Source organism: Panthera uncia, chromosome A2, assembly GCF_023721935.1.
Source record: "Panthera uncia isolate 11264 chromosome A2, Puncia_PCG_1.0, whole genome shotgun sequence".
NCBI lineage: Eukaryota > Metazoa > Chordata > Mammalia > Carnivora > Felidae > Panthera > Panthera uncia.
Genome location: NC_064816.1, coordinates 112263743 through 112284000, shown reverse-complemented (window position 1 = coordinate 112284000; position 20258 = coordinate 112263743). Strand labels below are relative to the sequence as shown.

General features: G+C 39.6%; 1 protein-coding gene across 1 annotated transcript in view; it reads left to right on the top strand.

The window, feature by feature from the left end:
- OSBPL3 (oxysterol binding protein like 3) overlaps positions 1-20258 on the top strand; it is a 155060-nt gene that overhangs the window by 122322 nt on the left and 12480 nt on the right. The window contains exons 11-14 of the mRNA XM_049642282.1: positions 5640-5770; positions 9045-9152; positions 16503-16637; positions 17549-17647. Of these exons, the coding sequence (XP_049498239.1) occupies positions 5640-5770; positions 9045-9152; positions 16503-16637; positions 17549-17647 (473 nt within the window). The remainder of the gene's footprint in view (positions 1-5639; positions 5771-9044; positions 9153-16502; positions 16638-17548; positions 17648-20258) is intronic.

Below are 20258 nucleotides of genomic sequence, written 5' to 3'. Positions count from 1 at the left end.
TGAGATCATGACCTGAGCCGAAGTCGGACGCTTAACCGACTGAGCCAGTCAGGCGCCCCTGGAAGTGGCCATTTCTGTTCTACTGTGGATGAAAAAGGTTAGGTTTAATGATACTTCTGCAGTTAGGTTTTTTTAAATTTTTTTTTTTTAATGTTTATTTATTTTTGAGACAGAGAGAGACAGAGCATGAACGGGGGAGGGTCAGAGAGAGAGGGAGACACAGAATCTGAAGCAGGCTCCAGGCTCTGAGCTGTCAGCACAGAGCCTGACGCGGGGCTCGAACTCACGGACCATGAGATCATGACCTGAGCCGAAGTCGGACGCTTAACCGACTGAGCCACCCAGGCGCCCCTGCAGTTAGGTTTAATGATACTTCCTGAGGGCATTTTCAGTGAGGGAAATCCTCATTTGCAAATGAAAAGGTTAAAAGTAGAATAAAATTAAACTGTATTTTATTATTTAGTATTCTTTTGTTCCTGATTCTTTTGCTGTGCTGAGTTTTTAACTGTTGAAGGATCATCTTCTGAACTGTTTTGAGTTTATGGAAGCATTGGATAAAAAGCCAAGCATGTCACAGATTAAAAGTCAGAAGATATACAGAACTTAAAGAAAAGCCAGATCATTTATCAAACATAATTTAGGATTCAGCATAAAAATCTGCTGAGCAATTGTATTTATGTAAATTATCAGAAAGTAAGTAGGACCATTCAGTCAAATTACCTACTGTATCTAAATGAAAGGACCATTTGGATAGAATATCAGTTAGATAGCCTGTGAGGTTTGAATCATGGATATCCTATGAGGTTTGAAAATTAGAGGAAGCAGATTTCAGAAGATCAAGTCTGATCTTTTAGATGTGTTATCATTTTAAAGAAAATTCATACGCGTGCTTTTCATTAAAAAGGGAATGAAAAATTGGGTTGGGTGCTATATGATAGCATATTTTCTCACTGATTCCTTAAAGCACTCTTGAGATGTGGGCATTAGAAACATGTACAGATGTGAAAACCAAGGATTTGTCCAAAATCTAAATGGCAACAAATAGGTAGGGGTAGGATTTCAGTTCACATTTGCCTTATTACAAAATGTCTTTCCTTTGGACCACACTGCCTCCATAGAAGTGGTGTCCATGGTATTCCTAACTGTCTTCCCCAAGACCTATTTTTTGTGATGCTGAGAAACTCCTGGAGAAGGAACACATTAAACAATAGAGTTCAGGTAAATTAAGACGACAGCTGTCCTTAAGTACCACCTTTCACCATCCAAACGTGCTAACCGTACTCTCACCGTGTAACTCAATAAAAGAATACCATGGAAGCCTGTAGAAACGGGAAAGGTAGTGGTCACCAAGTGTCAATAGTCTGAGGCTTATGGCGTTCCATTCTGTCAAAACTCAACCTGCGTCCCACTCTTTTAGTACAGTGAGGAGGTCTGAGGAATGGCTAAAGACAGTCTGGGAAAGACGTGTAAATAGAGATGTCAGAATTGCCTTTCGATATTTGAACACCACTTGAATGAAGAGGTAGTTCGGTTTGCCAGTGAGGAGGCCCTGAGAAAATTTTGACTTGGGAACAGGAGGGCTTCCTTCCCCACATCAGAGTCTAGGAGCAGAACAGACTGCTGTAGGAGACAGCAAATGCTCTGGCAAACATGGCCCAAAACCACTGACAAGAAAGTTTGGAGACGGAGAGGAGTTGGTCATCCTATATGGCACGTGGCCTTAGTGATCTTTGGGGTTCTCTGTGGGTCTGAGCATTGAAGACTTTCTGTGTGGTTTTGCTCGTTGTCAGATATCCGTAAATGTGATATATGTATTTGGATTTTCTCTCTTTGTAAATTTTTTTATTTTTCTTTAGCACGTGTTAGAAATTAGTAAGAAAACATTTTGTCACAGAGAATATTCCTCACTTCTGGGATCATGTGTCTTTAATGATTAATATATATATCGTCTCCCGTGATCAGCCCCTAGCAGTCCCTCTGTTTATGCTGGATCCTTATGCTGTGAATGACCTCTGAGTGGGCCTAAACAGTCATTTAAGAAATTCAGTGCATGGCGGTCTGGTCTTCCAAGCTCCTTTGTCAGGTGGTTTATAAAGCCCTTCACACCTTAAAACCTAATATAGTGACTATCTGAGTTTCTTTCTGCTTATTTTATGCCCACTGCACTCTTATCAGCTATCCATTTTGAGCCAAGCGGTGTATATTCTGCCAACTTTAAATGGAATGTTCTCATCAGGTTGAAAGCCTTGCTTTACGGCAGGCCATCTGAAAGCCAGAGGAATTGATCTGCTAAAGTGCCAGCCAGCTGAGTGCCACATTTACTTCATTTAAAGCACTACACGTGACGTAGTGGAAAAAATGTTTCCTCTGTAACTATGTGAAGTGACAGATGTTAACTGGACTTATTGTGGTGATCATTTTGCAGTGGATACAGATACCGAATCATGGTATACACCAAAACTAATATAATGTTGATGTTAGTTATACCCCAATTTAAAGAGAACAACTTAATTGTCATAATAAATTAAGGAAACTTAGGCCAAAGACAAAAAAACAGGGGCACCTGGGTGGTTCCCTTGGTTAAGTACCCAACTCTTGGTTTCAGCTCAGGTCATGATCTCGTGGTTCATGATTTCGAGCCCTGTGTCAGGCTCTGCACTGTGCTGCGTGGAGCCTGCTTCAGATTCTCTTTCTCTCCTTCTCTGCCCTTGCTTTCTGTCAATCAATCAATCAATCAATCAATCTTAAAAAAAGACCAAAACACAACAATGAAACCATGACAGTGAAGAGGTATTCCCCCGGGGCCCTCTCAGATGGGCGTGGGTGTCTTCTGGAGCGTGTGTGTTGGGGGGCTTATCTATCTACTAGGACGTAAAATGCTGAGTTACTTGTGGGGTTTGTTGCCCGCCAGCTGAGAATGTTCTTCTGCCGAACAGACGCTGGTCATTCCCTCATTCATAGACCCTGCACCCTGTGTGCAGTTATTTACCAGAGTTGCCCTGACAAGAGACCCAAGGACTCCCTTAAAACTGCTGCCATATTTCAAGAGAATGCAGTCACCACTGCTCGCCTCCATGTTGCTTTTATCGCCATCACTATTATTATTGCAGCAACATTGATTATTTATTCTGTGCTATCCATTGGGTCATTTGCTTTTGCTGCATTACCTTATTTAATCCCCGTAATCATCTTACAAAGTAAACACTATTATGACCCTTATTCACAAATGAGGAAACTGGGGTTCAGGAATGGCATATATTTGTCCAGAGTCATGCAGTGAATAAGTGATAGAGCTGGGAAGAATCCAGGGCTGGTTCAGAGCCCACACTGTTGCTTACTTGCTTGTACTGCCCATTATTTTGCTCAGCGAAATTGGTTAAATCAGAGTTGAGTGTGTTTCGTAGACATTGTTAGAAAACTTGATGCCTATTGGCCTTTAGTACCTATTTACCCTGTCTTCTGTTGACAAAAGAGAAGACATGAATTGTACTAAAAACCTAGGAAACTGTGTGTGTGTTTAAACAAATTGCTTATTTGTACCGTGACTTTATGAAGATGGTCTAAATCCATCCCTGAACACCACAGCCTCAGACAAGTTCAACAACAACCTATAGGGAGGTGCAGTTGTCCTTGTGGCTGTGAAATGAGGGAAGTAAGTCAATAATACGTATTTAGTTTCTGTGATACTAAGTAGGCCACTCTTGAATGACAATGCCTCTAAAAATGCAACCCTGTGGAATTCAATAATATGCCAGGCCATCTGAGAAGAAGTATGTCTCTGTCTCTTCCTTGCTACCTTTCTAAAACAAAATATAGTAAAGGAGACTGGAAAGATAATATCCAAATAGGGTATCCATGATCAATAATTTAGATGGTGGTTCCCCATCCCTAGGAGATAACTCAATGTGGTCAAAATTTGACGAATTTTTTGTCATATGTGTTAGCGGTTTTTAAAAACTTTAGTTCAGGCCTCTGAGCTCCTAGAGGTGCTAAGCTCTCACTAAAGTGAACAGAGTGGCTGGATGCCAGCCTTAGAGCTGGAGGATTCTGGGTCAAGCAGTTGGAAGACTGATAAGAAAGAGGGTAGGTAACACCCTAAAATAATTTCAAATTTACAGACAAGTTGCAAGAAGAATACAAAGAAGTCCCGTGTATCCTTTACCAAAATTTATCATTTGTTAATATTTTGCCACATATATTTTATCTCTCTCTTTACACACACACACACACACACACCATATGTGCACATGCGTGCATGTGTTTATTTTTCTGAACCGTGTGAGAGTAGGAATCCTACATGATATCTTTCTGTATGCCTTTATACCGTAGTGTATATTTCCTAAGAATAGGGATAGTCTGTTACTTAACCACAGTTTAGTTGTGAAATTTTATGTTGAAACAATACTTTCGTCTATTCTATTTTCCATGTCCAGATGCTGTCCGTGGTCCCGATAATGTCCTTTAATGGTACTTTTCCCCTTCAGTACAGGATCTGGTCCATGATCATGTACTGCATTAATTGTCATGTCTCTTCAGTGTCTTGCAACTGGGAACAGTTCCTCAACCTTTTTTTCTTTTTCTTTTTTTTTTGGTGAAATTGATACTTTTGGAGAATCAGGTCAATTTTTAAAAATAAGGTGTTCCTCATTTTGGAGTTGTCTGTCCCTGGTTGCTGTACAACAAAAACGAAGGTATATCTTTTTCAAGATATTACACCTGGAGTCCAGCTGAGCCTCACGGGGGATTAATTTTGGTCACCTGGTTAAGGTGCTGTCTACTTTCTTGGCTGGATTGTCACCATTTCCCCCAACAAGCAATGAGCTTTATTTTCAAATATTTGCAGTCTTGAGGGATACAAACAAAACTAAATGTTGATAATTGAGAATCCAGAAGTGTCCTTTCAAGTCTCAAAATAGCTTGATAAGTCATAAATTCCTGGGATTTTATAGTGGATTAGGGGGGCTGGAATTGACAAATGTGTATGATTTTAAATTTTTTAATAGACTTTATTTTTGAGAGCAGTTTTAGATTCATAGCAAAATTGAGCAGAAAGTACAAAGTTCCCATATACCCCCCCACCCCCACCCCCCCACACACAACCTCCTCCACTGTCAACATTCCACCAGCATGGTCCATTTGCTACAACAGGTGAACCTACAGTGAAACATCATTAGCACCCAGAGTCCATAGTTTAAGTTAGAGTTCCCACTTGGTGTTGTGCCTTCCAGATGTGTTTCTTAAAAGTCAATTAGTGTGCATTTGCTGCATAATTCAGTTCATTATTCAGGGCTGTTACTTTTCTAAGTTCTTTTGTAAGAAATACATCTCTTGGGGCGCCTGGGTGACTCAGTCGGTTAAGCGTCCAACTTTGGCTCAGGTCATGATCTCACTGTTTGTGAGTTCGAGCCCCGCATCGGGCTCTGTGCTGACAGCTCAGAGCTTGGAGCCTGGAGCTTGCTTCGGATTCTGTGTCTCCTTCTATCTCTGCCCCTCCACGACTTGTGCTCTCTCTCTGTCTCTCAAAAATAAATAAATGTAAAAAAAAAAAATTAAAAAAAAAAAGAAATACATCTCTCTTTATCTTGTTTTTAATTAAGCCTCTTCCTTTATTCCTTTTTATAATGATTATATCTTTATAGTTTACTTCACTTTAAGGTCAGCTTTTAATACCATATCAACGGAGAGAGAAAAACTCAAGCAGCTGATGGAACAGGACGTCTCCTCCTCCCCCTCGGCCCAGGTCATTGGTCTGAAGCACGCCCTGTCATCTGTAAGTTGCATGTCATGTGGCCAGGCTTATGATTTTATTTATTTATTTGTATTTTCCAACTCCATGGTTGTGTTGAAAATTCATGAGAAAACCGAACAAATTATCCAAATGATATTTTAACCTTTCATCAGATTTGCTAATTCTGAATACCAAAACTGAGTCTACTCAAATCTTAATAGCTAGTATTTCATTGAGCATTAGATACTTTAAGTTTGGCTTCCTTCTATTTATCTTAATTTTTTTTCTGTTTCTGTAAAGCTTTTGTTGTGTGTTTGCGTGACTCTTACAGACAGTTGTCTGTTGATATAAAATCCGACAGTTTGGAGATTTCTGTACCTAAGATTTCTTTTTTATTTTTTTAATTGTTTTAAATCTTTATTTATTTTTGAGAGAGAGAGAGAGAGAGAGAGCGAGCAGGGGAGGGACAGAGAGAGAGGGAGACACAGAATCGGAAGCAGGCTCCAGGCTCTGAGCTGTCAGCACAGAGCCCAAAGCGGGGCTCGAACCCACAGACAGTGAGATCATGATCTGAGCTGAAGTCAGAGGCTTAACTGACTGAGCCACCCAGGTGCCCAATGTACCTAAGATTTCTTATGCTTAGATTGGCTTTGCAAATGACAGATAGCAGAAAGACAATTTCGAATTCACTTTTATGTTTTCTGCTGCACAGCACTCATCCTGTTTACCACCCGTTCAAAGTTATTTGGAAGTTATTTTATTTGATTTGGGTAATATAAAACATTTAGCTTCTTTTTCCTGTACAGGCACAAAGAGATGAGTCATATGGAATGTCAGATAACCATTGTGTTTTCATAACAACGAAAATCACTGCCAAGCTTCAGATGTTTTTCACTAAGCCCTTCTGTTATTCACTCTCTCTACTTTTCCCCTTGATTCCAGTTGGGTTCCATTCAAGCACGGTATCCTAGGATTTTACTTTGAATAGTGGATGTTGTCTGGTTGCTCACTCTGTATCTATTGAAAAGCTGGAGAAATTTTAAAATTACATACTTATTTGCTCCTGATCTTTGCTGTCCTTTAGAATTCCTATTGTAAAGAGAAAGCGTGTGCACTTTTGAAGTGAAAATTACTAGATGAAGCAATACTGAACTTTTTATTTAGGGTCAGGTTGGGCAGATGGACTTTAGGATCCTGTTTTCAGAGGCTAATTCAGGCTTTGAGAGAACTAGAAAATATCCATTCATCTTGTTACTGAGAAAAGTAAAGTAATGATTTTGGTGTGACGTTAATAGGAAATACATTAGCAGTAGTACATATTCTTGAAACATACTTGAGGAATATTTAGCCGGTGGAAGTTCCAAGTATATTACCCTTGAAAGAAATAAAAAAAAATAATGTGGGCTTAGTCTATGTAGAGAGTCTCAATGTCATCCACCCTGAGGAACTCTGGGTTTTCTAAGGTCAGAAATAGAAACACCCCCTTTTGGATTGTAGTGGACAGCCATACTGGGTGCTACTCTGGTTTGGGAAAAGTAAAGTGAGTTCTCTTTTGAGTTTATTTTTTAGTGCTAAAAAGCTTTTTTTGCTGTTCCCGGTAGGTTGACTTTTCGTGCATTTAAAAGGTTCCTCTAATGGGCTCCCCAGAATTCCTTTCACTGTGGTCTTCCTCTCTCCTGCCCTCCTCCCTTGGAGGTCTAGCCTCGTCTTGTTAGTCTGCTTGTCTGGTAGTGGGCAGGCTATCCTAGGCCAAAGTTGTTACCTTTGATAAGGAATTCTCCCCCATGTCCAGCATTTTGGAAACTTAAGATATAACAGAATGATCCTTTCTTTCCTCTTTTCGGCTTGGATCCTGGATTAGATTCCAGACTTTTTTTTTTTTTAAGTTTATTGATTTATTTTGAGAGAGAGAGAATTCCAAGCAGGCTCTGCATTGTCATCAGGGAGCCTGACACAGGGCTCAAACTTACAAACCATGAGATCATGACCTGTGCCAACACCAAGAGTTGCTTGGTGACCAAGAGATGCTTAACCAACTAAGCCACCCAGGTGCCCCAAGACTTGTTTTTTAAAAATAAAAATTTTAGTGCCATCTCAAGGCTATCAGAATGGATATGTTTGGGCTGTATATGCAGTCTTAGTATTCTCCTTCTGCCCGTGGCTTATGAAAGAAAGAGAAGCTGCTAAAGTAACACATTTTTTTTCAGGCCATACTAAGATTCTAGCCACTGGTATAGATTCTAGCCACTTACACTTAGATACCAGCAACATGTTGGTCAGAAAAAAAGGGACTACCCATAGAGATTGTTACATGTACTTGGGTGAATTAAGAACATTTACTCAGTATTTCCAAATAGCCCATTCTATTCCTGGGTATTAAAAAATAAAACCAACCTCCTGTTTGAGACCCAGGCAGTAGGCCAGACAGTGCCATATCCTTCTGTGGTCTCAGCAGGTAGACCCTGTGGGCACTAATGGATGGGAAAGGATCTGAGATTCTTGGAATAGAGCCTTGGAAGGCAGACAGACAAGACCGATTTTTGTGCAAGCACCCAAGGAGCTGATTGTGGGAGTGTCTGGGGGTCACAGTCAGGCACATTTGTTCCTTTCCAAAGACAGATCATTTGGAAACATCTCCCTCTACCTTCAAGCCAGTTGCTTCCCACTGGGAGGTTAGGACAGGGAATCAGACCTGCCCAGGGGTGGATTTGTGTGTGCTCACATCCCTCCCCCCATTCCCAGGACCCTGGTTCCTAGCCTTTATCCAGGTAAGTGAAAGTACATTGTTGTTTTCAATAAAATGTCTTAGTCATGAAGAATGAAGAAAACCATCATCACCTGTATTGGAAAATAATAAAATTAATCTTCCTCAGAATACTGCTTTTAAGCACACTTCCCAAGATCCAGTAAAACTGGTGTGAAAATTAGATAGCATTTAAAGACATCCAATCAAAAGGGGTGGGAGCAGTGTCAGAAGCGTGGGATCATAGGGAGAGATCTGGGGAGGATGAGGGCCCACGAAACCCCTGGCCTCAGTAAGAGCTGAAGGTGTTGGTGATTTCCTTCTCCACCAAAAGGAAAGCTTCATCAACCCTTTCTTCCATCCCCAGAAGTGAGACTAGAGAAGGGACACCACTTCCAAAGTTTAGTATCTTTGATCCCCCTCGCATCTCCGAACCAGTATCCTGTGGGATAGCATTCAAGGAGAAAATCCAGGAAGTGCCCCACTCAAGGCTCCATCCCACTGGGCCCACTGCTGTGCTTTTCTGATACATCCGTTTATTAACAGAGCCCCACTATTTTTAACATGTTCCAGGCCCTAGCACAAAACACAGACCTTAAAGAACGCATATGCAGAATCCATGCTGAGTCTCTGCTCCTCGATTCCCCTGCTGCTGCCAAGTCGGGTGACAGTCTGGCAGAGGTGGGTGAGGCTTCTCGTCTGGGAATGTTTCCACGACCGCCACCCCCTCACCTGACATCCTCTGTCATGTCGCCCCTGTTTTCCTCTCGGGAGCGGTGCTCACATCTCTGCCCACCTCCGGCAGCTGCTGCAGGGTCTGGGAGCCCCTGAAGGCTTTCTGGAATATGTGCCTCCTGCATTGTTAAACTGCTTCCTCCCCTCCCTACCCCAAGAAGTCTTCTTCCTTTTGTATTTCTTTACCCCATTTTCCTCCTAAGTATCACCTTTTACTAGATTTTTGCTGGAATGGGGAAAGACAAACATTTTCTCCTGCTACTTCTGAAGAGACCTAATTTTCTCTGCCCTACAGTATCTTAATTCCCTGCCAGTATCCCTTGCTCCCTCTGTGAGAACCCCCTCCCCTTTCTTTGTGGCTTTCCCTTCTCCCTCTCCTGTGATTTTTTTTTGTCTTTCAAAAAGCACAGCTGTATTTTCTGAGGGAGAAAATACTGTATTACAGTTGAAGTGTCTTGGTCCACTAATAGTATGTTAAAAATGTCTTTTCTCAAGACAGGATGTTTATCTAAAATGTTCTTTGAAGGTTTAAAATGAGAAACTGCAGAAAAATATAAATGGATTATTCAGAAAATAAGTAAAAAAGGGATAATAAGGCTTAAAACTGCTTTTAGCTATCATATTTATATGCCTGCCTCAGAATTGCTAAATTTTTTATTAACAAATCTATTGGACTGAGCACATTTGAAATAAAAGGGGAGGAAGGTAATATACAAGGGGTGTATGTCCATGTGTGTGTGTGTGTGTGTACGTGAGTGTTGTCTGTAAATTAATAAAAGGAGTTTCCAACGTTGAAGCTTAATCCCTCTTCCTCCTTTTCCTGTCCTCAAAGAAAACAAAACCCCCACATAGTTCTTTACTCTGTGGGAAGCCATGTGTACAGGCAATGAGAAGACTAGGGGTTGAAATTGGTCAGCACCGAGGGCGAGGCCGGGGCATCCGCAGTCATGTGGCTGCATGCCAAGGGGACCCTCTTCTCTGACAAGGGACCTACCCTCTCTCTGCAGAGGCTCCCAGGCCTGCTGCTACTTCTGAGATGTGTGTCAGTGGTGGACCATGACATTCCTCTACATACTCCCTCCCCACCAAGAGATCTTCTCAGCCATTTAAACCCATACCTGAACTGAATGGTCTTTAAAGTTGAACACCCGAACATGACCTGTGGTGACATTCATTTTAGGCCTGGGCAAAGAAATGTGCTCCCCAGTTGGGCTTTCTTTTGAATCTGCACAGTAGCTGAAGCAGGGCTCAGTCTCCACGACTGGCCATCATGGGTGTTCTTTGCCACCAAACACTGGCATTCTGTGGGGTTTCTATGTCTATTGGGAGGCAATGCCTACCTTTTATTTTTATTTAAAAAAAGTTTTTTACACATTTACTTATTTTTGAGAGATGGAGCTTGAGCAGGGGAGGGGCAGAGACAGAGGGAGACATAGAATCTGAAGCAGGCTCCAGGCTCTGGGCTGTCAACACAGAGCCCGACGTGGGGCTGGAAACCACGAACCATGAGATCATGACTGAGCTGAAGTTGGACGCTTAACCGACTGAGCCACCCAGGTGCCCCAGTGCTTACCTTTTAAATAGCATTTCCACCAAGTACATTTATTTAAGCAAGTTGACACTTCATTTATGGTTCTATGTACTTATGCTCAGTGTGCATACTTGGGGCTATTTGTGTTTTGGAAAGGAAACCAGAATCAGTCTTTTAAAAATGCATGTTTTGGGGCCCCTGGGTGGCTCAGTCGGTTAAGCAGCCGACTTCGGCTCAGGTCATGATCTCGCGGTCCGTGAGTTCGATCCCCGCGTCGGGCTCTGTGCTGACGGCTCAGAGCCTGGAGCCTGTTTCAGATTCTGTGTCTCCCTCTCTCTGACCCTCCCCCGTTCATGCTCTGTCTCTCTCGGTCTCAAAAATAAATAAACGTTAAAAATTTTTTTTTTTAAATGCATGTTTTTAAACTGATCTCACAAGGAATGTACCTGAAGGCTTAAATGCTGTAAACTGTCCTGGAGGAGGAGCAGTAGTGTCCCCCAAATTCACACTTTCCACACCAGACTGAAGTCTTGAATTGATGGCATGTCATCCTTGCTGTTTCCTCTTTCTGTAATTTTATATTCTCCATGTTTTATCCTGCTTTTCACTGAGTGACTCAGGCTCACTTTCCCAGAAATGGAAAAGCCATTCTTGTCTTCAGGAAACCAGAGAGTGACTGGAAGTGGCCGCCCCAAGAGCTTAAAAATTCTATTCCTGTTTATTTTTCTTAGGTAGCTCACAGACACCCCAAGCAATCTGTTAAGGAATAGCAGTCCCCACAGTGAGGTCAACCTAGGACCCTCTGTTTTCTGTACTTCCCTTCCCTTCCCTTCCGTTCGAGTTGCTCAGATTACCCATCTCCCATCGAAATGACTCCCACATTCTAGTAAGTTCTCATACTTTATCTTTTTGAATGTGAATATTTAATACTTTCAGCTTATTAGTTCTTATATTATTTTAGGTTCCAAATAAAAGGCTAGGTGACTTTGGGTGGTAATACTCTATTTAATCTACAGTCCATTTCAGAGACTTAAGTAGGCAAGAACTTTGAAGATACATCTGAAAGAGAAGCAGGGAATTTAATACTTTCAATTGCTTATCTGTTTGCTCTATTCCATGTGCATTTGAATGCGTTAACTCACGAAAACCTAACCACAATTCTATGAAGTAGGTGATGGTAGTTTTCATTTTAGAGACAAGGAAACCAGAGAGGTTAAATAACTTCCCCCAGGGCACACTGCTAATAAGAGACCTGGCTGGGATGTCAGTCCACATCTGGTGAGCCCAAAGCACAGTGTTTTCTCAATAACATCACACCTGCTATATAGTGAGGAAATGTGCCAGGCCAGTAGTGGAAATATGCTGGGGATGGTTGAGAATGGACTGAAAAACTATCTCAGACGTAAACACCATTTCACATAAAAGAAACAAACACATGATAAAAGCAACGAAAAAAGCAATGGGCAGGAGATGGATTATTCAACAAATTCGTTTGGCACAGCTCAAAGGCGATCTTTTGACTGAGCACTTTAAATCTTCACATTGCACACTAAAATGAATTGTAAGTGAATTGGAGTTAAATATAAAAACTCAAACTGAAATCCATTGACGTAAATATTTATCAAATGGCTAGAGTAGGGAGGACTTTCTAAATTTGGGAGCAATAGAAAAATTGCAAAAGACACATTAACGAGATCTGACCTTTGTTTTAGGAAAGAAATGGTGTATATGGAAAAATGAGAGACAAATAATAAACTAGGAAAAATATTTTCAGTGAAAATGACAGACTTAGATAATGCTAACTAGGTGATAATGTCTTTAATATGTAAATAATTAATAAGTAATAAGCAACTTAAGACCCCAATAAACAAATGAAGAAAGGGACCCAATTCACCAAAAAACCCCAATACATACAGTTCTTTTGAAACTTTTGACTTTGTGATACTTATAAATTCACAACAAAGTGCAAAGAAATGCAGAGGGAGGTCCCATCCACCCTGATGTACCCTCCCCTAATGTCAACATCTCTATAGGTTTTTTATTTTTTTAAGAAAAAAAATGTTAGACCTAATTCTTAACAAAGAAATGCAAATTACAACAATTTGTTTAACATACAACTTTTCTAAATTATAGTATTCTATGCCCTTAAAGATATAGAGAAAACAGAGGTTCTTGTGTTAATGTGATTAAATCATATATGTATTACCTCTAACATTTTTAATAATTCTGCTTCTGAGGACTGATTCTAAGAAATAGTGAGATACAAGTATTATCTCATTGTTTACAAGAGACATTTGCAAACATGCTCATGATCTTTACAAATTTGGAAATGCCCTTAATTTCTAATACATAAAAGTGTCACTTTGTGACACATATATAACAAAGTATTATCTATGAACTAAAGTTAATGTCTCAAGAAGCTAACATCCTGGGAAAAAGTTTGTAATATAATGTTAAATGAATATAGCAGACTATATAAAGACTACAGTGTGATCTAGTTTTTCAAACTTAAATCTGTATCTTTATATAATATATATACACGCATACACATATATGTACCATACACACACACACACACACACACACACACACACACACACGTTTTAATAAAAAATACACCAACAGGTTAATAGGGGCCACATCTGGGCAATGAGGCTTTAAGTGATAGGTATTTTATTTACATTTTTCTTTATTTTCCATTTTAAACATGTTACTCTTATCCTCAAGATAAATGTTAATTTTGAAAAAATGACTATGGTACAGTGTTGTTTAGGGAAAGTTTATAAATATATATTATATATAAATCAATGGACTGGGGAACATGTTCACTACTCAGTTCCATTTGCCCCAGTTTTATATATTTATATAAGTTTATACACACACACACACACACACACACACAATTATTTTAAAGCAAAGCTATATGTATAAAAAGGATGGGAGAGAAATGTATCAAAATGCTTATAGTGGTTTTAGCCACAATGAGATACCATCTTACACCTGTCAGAATGGCTAACATTAACAACTCAGGCAACAACAGATGTTGGCGAGGATGCAGAGAAAGAGGATCTCTTTTGCACTGTTGGTGGGGATGCAAACTGGTGTAGCCACTCTGGAAAACAGTATGGAGGTTCCTCAAAACACTAAAAATAGAACTACCCTACGACCCAGCAGTTGCACTACTAGGTATTTATCCAAGGGATACAGGTGTGCTGTTTCGAAGGGACACATGCACCCCAATGTTTCTAGCAGCACTATCAATAATAGCCAAAGGATGGAAAGAGCCCAAATGTCCATCGATGGATGAATGGATAAAGAAGAGGTGGTATATATATACAATGGAGTATTACTCGGCAATCAAAAAGAATGAAATCTTGCCATTTGCAACTATGTGGATGGAACTGGAGGGTATTATGCTAAGTGAAACTGGTCAGTCAGAGAAAGACAAATAATCATATGACTTCACTCATATGAGGACTTTAAAACACAGAACAGATGAACATAGGGAAGGGAAGCAAAAATAATATAAAAACAGGGAGGGAGGCAAAACCTAAGAGACTCATAAATATGGAGAACAAACTGAGGGTCGCTGGAGGGGGTGTAGGAGGCGGGATGGGCTAAATGGGCAAGGGGCGTTAAGGAATCTACTCCTGAAATCATTGTTGCACTATATGCTAACTAATTTGGATGTAAATTTAAAAATTAAAATTTTAAAAATTTAAAAAATAACAAGTTTATATTTCCTTAAAAAATGCTTATAGTAGTTTTAGTGTGATAGGATTATGAGTGTTCCCTTCCTTCCCTTTTTTTCTGTTTATCTTTTCTTGATTTAAAAAAAATGATAGACAACCATGGAGGCCTTCCAACCTCGTGGGGAAATTGTTGAAGTGAACCGAGCAGGTTGATATGTAACAAGTGCGGTCCTGTGTGTGTAAGGTAGTATGCTGAGGCTTGGGGCTGCTGCAGTCCCACTGAGTTTTTTTTTTTCAGTGGGTATTGATAGGACGTTTCTGGAGGTAGAACGTCAGAAGGGGCTAGCGTTAGGTATATTGTTTTCATTGTTGATGAGCCAAGAAATCCTTCTGATCCATCCAACTAGGAGAAGGAAGATAGAGAGCAGGAGCGACTAGTAATGAATTAATGAACAGAACAAGTAAATAAATCATTAGAGTCTTATGTGGCAGCGACACACCAAAAGACACAGGAAGATTCTGCTGTTTCAGTGAGCATTAAAGGAGCTCAGTCATTCACTATGGTGTCTCCTGTTTTGAGGAGACATTCCTTTCCCTTGAAGGTGACAGCTATGGCACTTGTTTATAGAGCCTAATGCAGTCTCTTTGTCAGGGCAGAAAAGAAGCCTGCTTTTCGCAAGGCTTTATGGGTATTAAAATGGGTAAGACCTTTGAATGACCAGGTGTCTTACATAGGAAGAATCCAAGAGGAAGGGATACCCATTTAAATGTGTTCCTGAAGTAAACATTTCATAAAGGGACCACTTGTCCTTTACTAATTATAAAAATCTGCTATGGTCCTTCTGTTATCGCACCCCCATCTTGGATATAATTTGTTTATGAGACTGAAGAGCGTATCCTGAACTCATAAAACTTCTGGAAAAGACATAATCTGCTGTAACTTTTGCTCTCCAAATATTCTGAGACTCCCTTATGACATACGTATGATGCAGAAGCTGTTCCTTTATCAGCCCCGTGAGAATTGTGAACTGTAGGGAAGTTCAGGGCAACAATCTTCTCTGAATTGAAGGAATTTAGACTGGGGAACATTCCTCAAGGTGTCACCTCTCCCTCCAAACCAAAGCCCAAAATAGAATCAGCCTCACCTTCCTCTTCCCTTCTGTAGTTCCCTCTCTTCTACAGTCTTGGTCTCATGTGTTGAGTGCATTCTTTGCGCCACTCTTTCAGGCCAGTGCATCCTTATATCTCTCCAAAGCCAGCATAAAGCAGTTGCTCAATTTGTTGAGTTGTATTAAATTTTCACTTGCAAATTGAATAGAATGCACATTTCCAAACAAAGTATTTAGGACCTTCCCCGCGGGGAAGTTTAGACCCAGTGAAGTAGGGAAGGGAGGGCCATGCAAGATGGAAAAATCATGATACCCCATTATGTTGTTTGTAGAGAGGTTTATAAAGGGGATTGGGAGTTTCCATCCCTCTCAGAGTCATTTGTGGTTGGAGAGAGACAAAGAGAATTTATCTCATTCATCCATGAATAATGAATGATCTGCCACCAGGGGCACTTCTGGACCAAAACACGCTGTGTATTTGTCAAGGGACGCCTCGAGAACAGCATATTGGCTTCTGGGAAAGCGTGGAGGCAGAAAAAGGCATTGTGGCTGCAGCAAGGACATACATTGAGTACAATTCAGAGGAAATTTTAGGATGAAAAGAAACATCCTGCAGTGGTAGAGAATAAGAGGATATGATTCAGAGAGTGTTAGAATTTTCCCCCTCTTAACTGGAACCGAGACTGACCTTGGACAGTTTCTTTTTGCTTTGAGATTTGTTGCAGGTGCCTAAGCAGTGATAGTGCCTATAAAGTGAGGTGTCCGTGTGGGGGACACTTTTGTTTTTCATTTTGTTTTGTGTGAGGCTTGCTTCTCCTTGACTTTGGGGCTGACCTCTGCTTTGAGCTGCTTGTTTGCATGTACCTGTGACCTTGTGTATCATGCAGCGAAATCACTTGTTTATTTTTGCTTCTCTTGAGACTGTTTCTAATTATATGCATTTTTGTGTTTGTGTTTCAAATAGGAAAACTCCAGAGATGACAACCGAGCTCTGGTCCATCAGCTTTCCAATGAAAGTAGACTCTCCATCACTGACTCCCTTTCAGAGTTTTTTGATGCACAGGAAGTTCTGTTATCTCCAAGCTCTTCAGAAAATGAGGTTTGAGCACTGTTTTCAGTTAGGTGCCTCAAAATCTCTTTTGTTGCTTTACTCATTTGTTTAGAAATACTAAACTCAGTGGGCTCTTTCTGCCGTTGCATTCTGAGGATCTTCTTGTAACTCCCACCCCCCCAGAGAACATGAAAAGATAACAAGACCTCAGGGAAAAGGTTGCAAAAGTAGAAGGTGTTGGGTACTTCCTCACTTCTGTTTCTTGATTTGTTATACCTCTTTTCAATTAGTGGTTAATGATTTTGACTATTAGCTATTTCATAATGTAATATTTCTACTACAGGTTTGGAAATTAGTATCTTATTTTTTTAATCACTGAATTTGACCAATATTAATTTATAACATGCAATTATTTTACTATAATTATTTTAATATGGCTATTATAATAATTAATTTATAATATATAATAATACGGTTTTATATTGATGCATAAAAATCATACTTTCCTAAATATGCAAGTATCATAGTTGGCATTGCTTTGTGAAAATGTGAATTGATAATTTTACACCTTTCATATAGAAGTACTAATCTTATTTAATTTCCATGGAAGATCCTTTTTTTTCCCCACAAATAGTTGAAAGACAAATTATAATTATTCTGTGCAAACACTAGCAAATTCTGAAAGTGCAGTCTGAAATAATAAGAATTTTTTGTAATAACTAAGATCTTGAGTGTTTTCTTTGTGATAACTGCTCAAGAAAGTATAAAAATTTTAATAACAGGTGTTTGCCATGAACGGCTTTCAGGCAGACTGGCGTTTGGACCTCTATGAAAGTAATCCAAAATTATTTCTGTAGGTTTTTAACATGGGATTCAAAATGTTTGATGATTTGGAGTAAAGGTTTAATGAAAATCTGGTTTGTTTATTCTTACTCAAATGTATTTTTCTTTTCCCATAGATTTCTGAGGATGACTCCTATGTCAGTGACATAAGTGATAATCTTTCCTTAGACAATCTCAGTAATGATTTAGATAATGAGAGACAGACCTTGGGTAAGATTTAAATTATTTGATCTCTGAAAGATTGCATCTTCAGTGAATACTAATAAGCATTAATAGAGTATCTTCTGCAGGTATAGAACTGTAACATGTTTTATATAAGAAAATTAAGACATGGTCCCCATCCTTGAGGTTTATATAATCTAGGTGGGGAATCAGCACTGACATGTGAAATATATATTCATTCAAATAAATTTGTCTGCCCATGAAAAATTTGATTTTATAAAGTAAGGGTATACCAGTTATCATATAAATACCAAAAATTAGTGCAATAGATACCCCTAATATGGTCAAACATTCTCTCAGCAAACACATTACAATATAGCTTTTTGCCTTTAGATATCTAGTGGTTTTCATGCTTTAGGAATTCTGTAAGGCTTATGTAATAAGAACACCTGATCTAAGTGGTAATTCAACCTCAGATTCTTTAAGATAACACATTTAAAAGTAACAAATGGCTACCTCCTAGAAGGGGGGGATGGGCCGTCAGGGTATCTAAGACATTCCTTTATTACTGTTTGATCCCAAGAGCAAAACGATGCCGAGGAAATGTTAGTTTGCATTGTGGGGTACCTAGAGTGTCTGCCTATCCCCAAACAGCTCTGATTTAGGAGTTCAGTAAGCATACTGAAGTCTGTTTCAGAAAATGTGCTTAAGAAGAATTGGCCCATTGGACAGTTTTCTGCATGGGTCCTGTAGCATCAGACATTCCCAGTCTTGGTACTCAGTGTGCCTCGGGGTCTCCAGGTTGGCCTGTGCCACATACTGGGTACCCAGAGCACCACCTGTTTTCATATCTACCCAGAGGATAGGGACCATGTCGGGGCTTTTTGTATTTTAGTGCTTCCCAGTTCAGAAAGTATGTGTGAAATATGATGATGAATTTTTATATGAATGCCAAAGAGCCTACACTTTGGGGACCACAAAAAAGGCAGGTAATTTTACCATTTTCTGGAAGTACATCCTTTTAGCATCATATCTGTTAGAAGTCTGATGCTCATTTTGCTCTATCTTGCTTGAAATGTTTCCAGAGAGATGAACTTTGGTGGAAAAGTCCAATGGTTCAAAGGAGAAGACCAATAATGTAGGAGCTCCTTGTTTTTCTAGAAAAACAAGTAGGTGAATTGAAAGAGAAATCAAGAAACATCACACCCCTTTGACAAACAGCACACACACTAAAATGGCACTCCCACTATGGATGAGGAAGATGGACAAATGCTGAAGTCTTTTTCTCTTTGAGGCCTGAGGGAGGGGCCAAGGGGAGCACAGGAATAGAGGGTTCAGAGGTCAAGGTTAGAAACAGAAGACTTGCCCTAAGACTCCAGCTGTGCTGAGGTGACATCAGCCAGGAAAAGCATAGAAGTCAAAGCTCATTCTATCTTATTCCACAGCCATTTGGCTGGAATGGTGACCAGTGCATTGCCTTGGCTTCAACAAACACTGGGCCAAACCCAGCTTTCTTCGTCAGCAGAATTTGGAGGCAAAATAGGTGTCCTTCAGTTTAACTGTCTCTGTGGAAGATTAGATTTCTAAACGTCAGTACTCTACTGAAAAGATTGGATGTAGACCTAACCTTAGCATCATACGACACAGCTTTGCCTACAAAAGGAAATAGGGATTGGATCAAGTTCTTGATAATTTATGATGTTAGAGTTTCTCTGAACCTATAGTAAATGCTAGATATTTAGAGTGATTCCTGTTAATTTCTTCCTCCCCAAATCAGGAGGCAAATATTGGGATCTATCACCATGATGGGTGCTGTGGGAGGTTCAGGGGTTAGGAATATAGATTCATGACCGGACTTCCTTGGTTAACCTCAGCTCTGCACTCACTGGTTATGTGTACTTAAGAGATAATGTATGTAAAGTATATGTAAAAATAGATAATATATGTAAAATGCTTGAAGACTTGCTAAATAGGTATTATTCATTCATTGGTAGTAGTCACTCATCTAGTGTTGTTTCAAAATCTGGATTAGCAGAATCAAAGAAACTATTTTGAGATTACATGGAAAACTGTTTTTAAAAACTACCATCATTTGCAGCTGTTTACTTGGGTAAATCAGACTTTTGCTTACACCAATTCAACAATTAATTGGATGCTTAGATTAACATGAGACTATAAAGTGTGACCCCAGTTTCATACTTTCCTGTTCCTCAAAGCAGCCTCTTTATTCAGAGTGATTGGCTTTATAATGAGTAAATGTTAAACATTTTAAATAAATAAATATGTAGAAATAAAATGCCTGTTTCTCATGTGTTGGTGTAATGCAAAAGATTTTATTTGAAAATAGGCTCAGCTGGGATGGGAAAAGAATTTCAGAGCCTGAGTCAATGGAAGTTGTTACAGAGGAAAAGATTGATAGATGTAAATACCTAAAGTGTAAGTGTTTTATGTGTCAGCTAACCACATGGACCAAGTTTAAAGATCAGTGTCAAATGGGGATTTGATTGTAAAACAAATATAAAAACAAAAAATTTATGCCTTAATATGTAAATAGGAAAACAGATGATGCAGAAAAGAAGAAATATTCATGAAAGAATTACTAGGAATTTTTAAATACAAGTTAAAGCAAGGAAATAACACCGTCCACCCAACAATTTGCCAAAA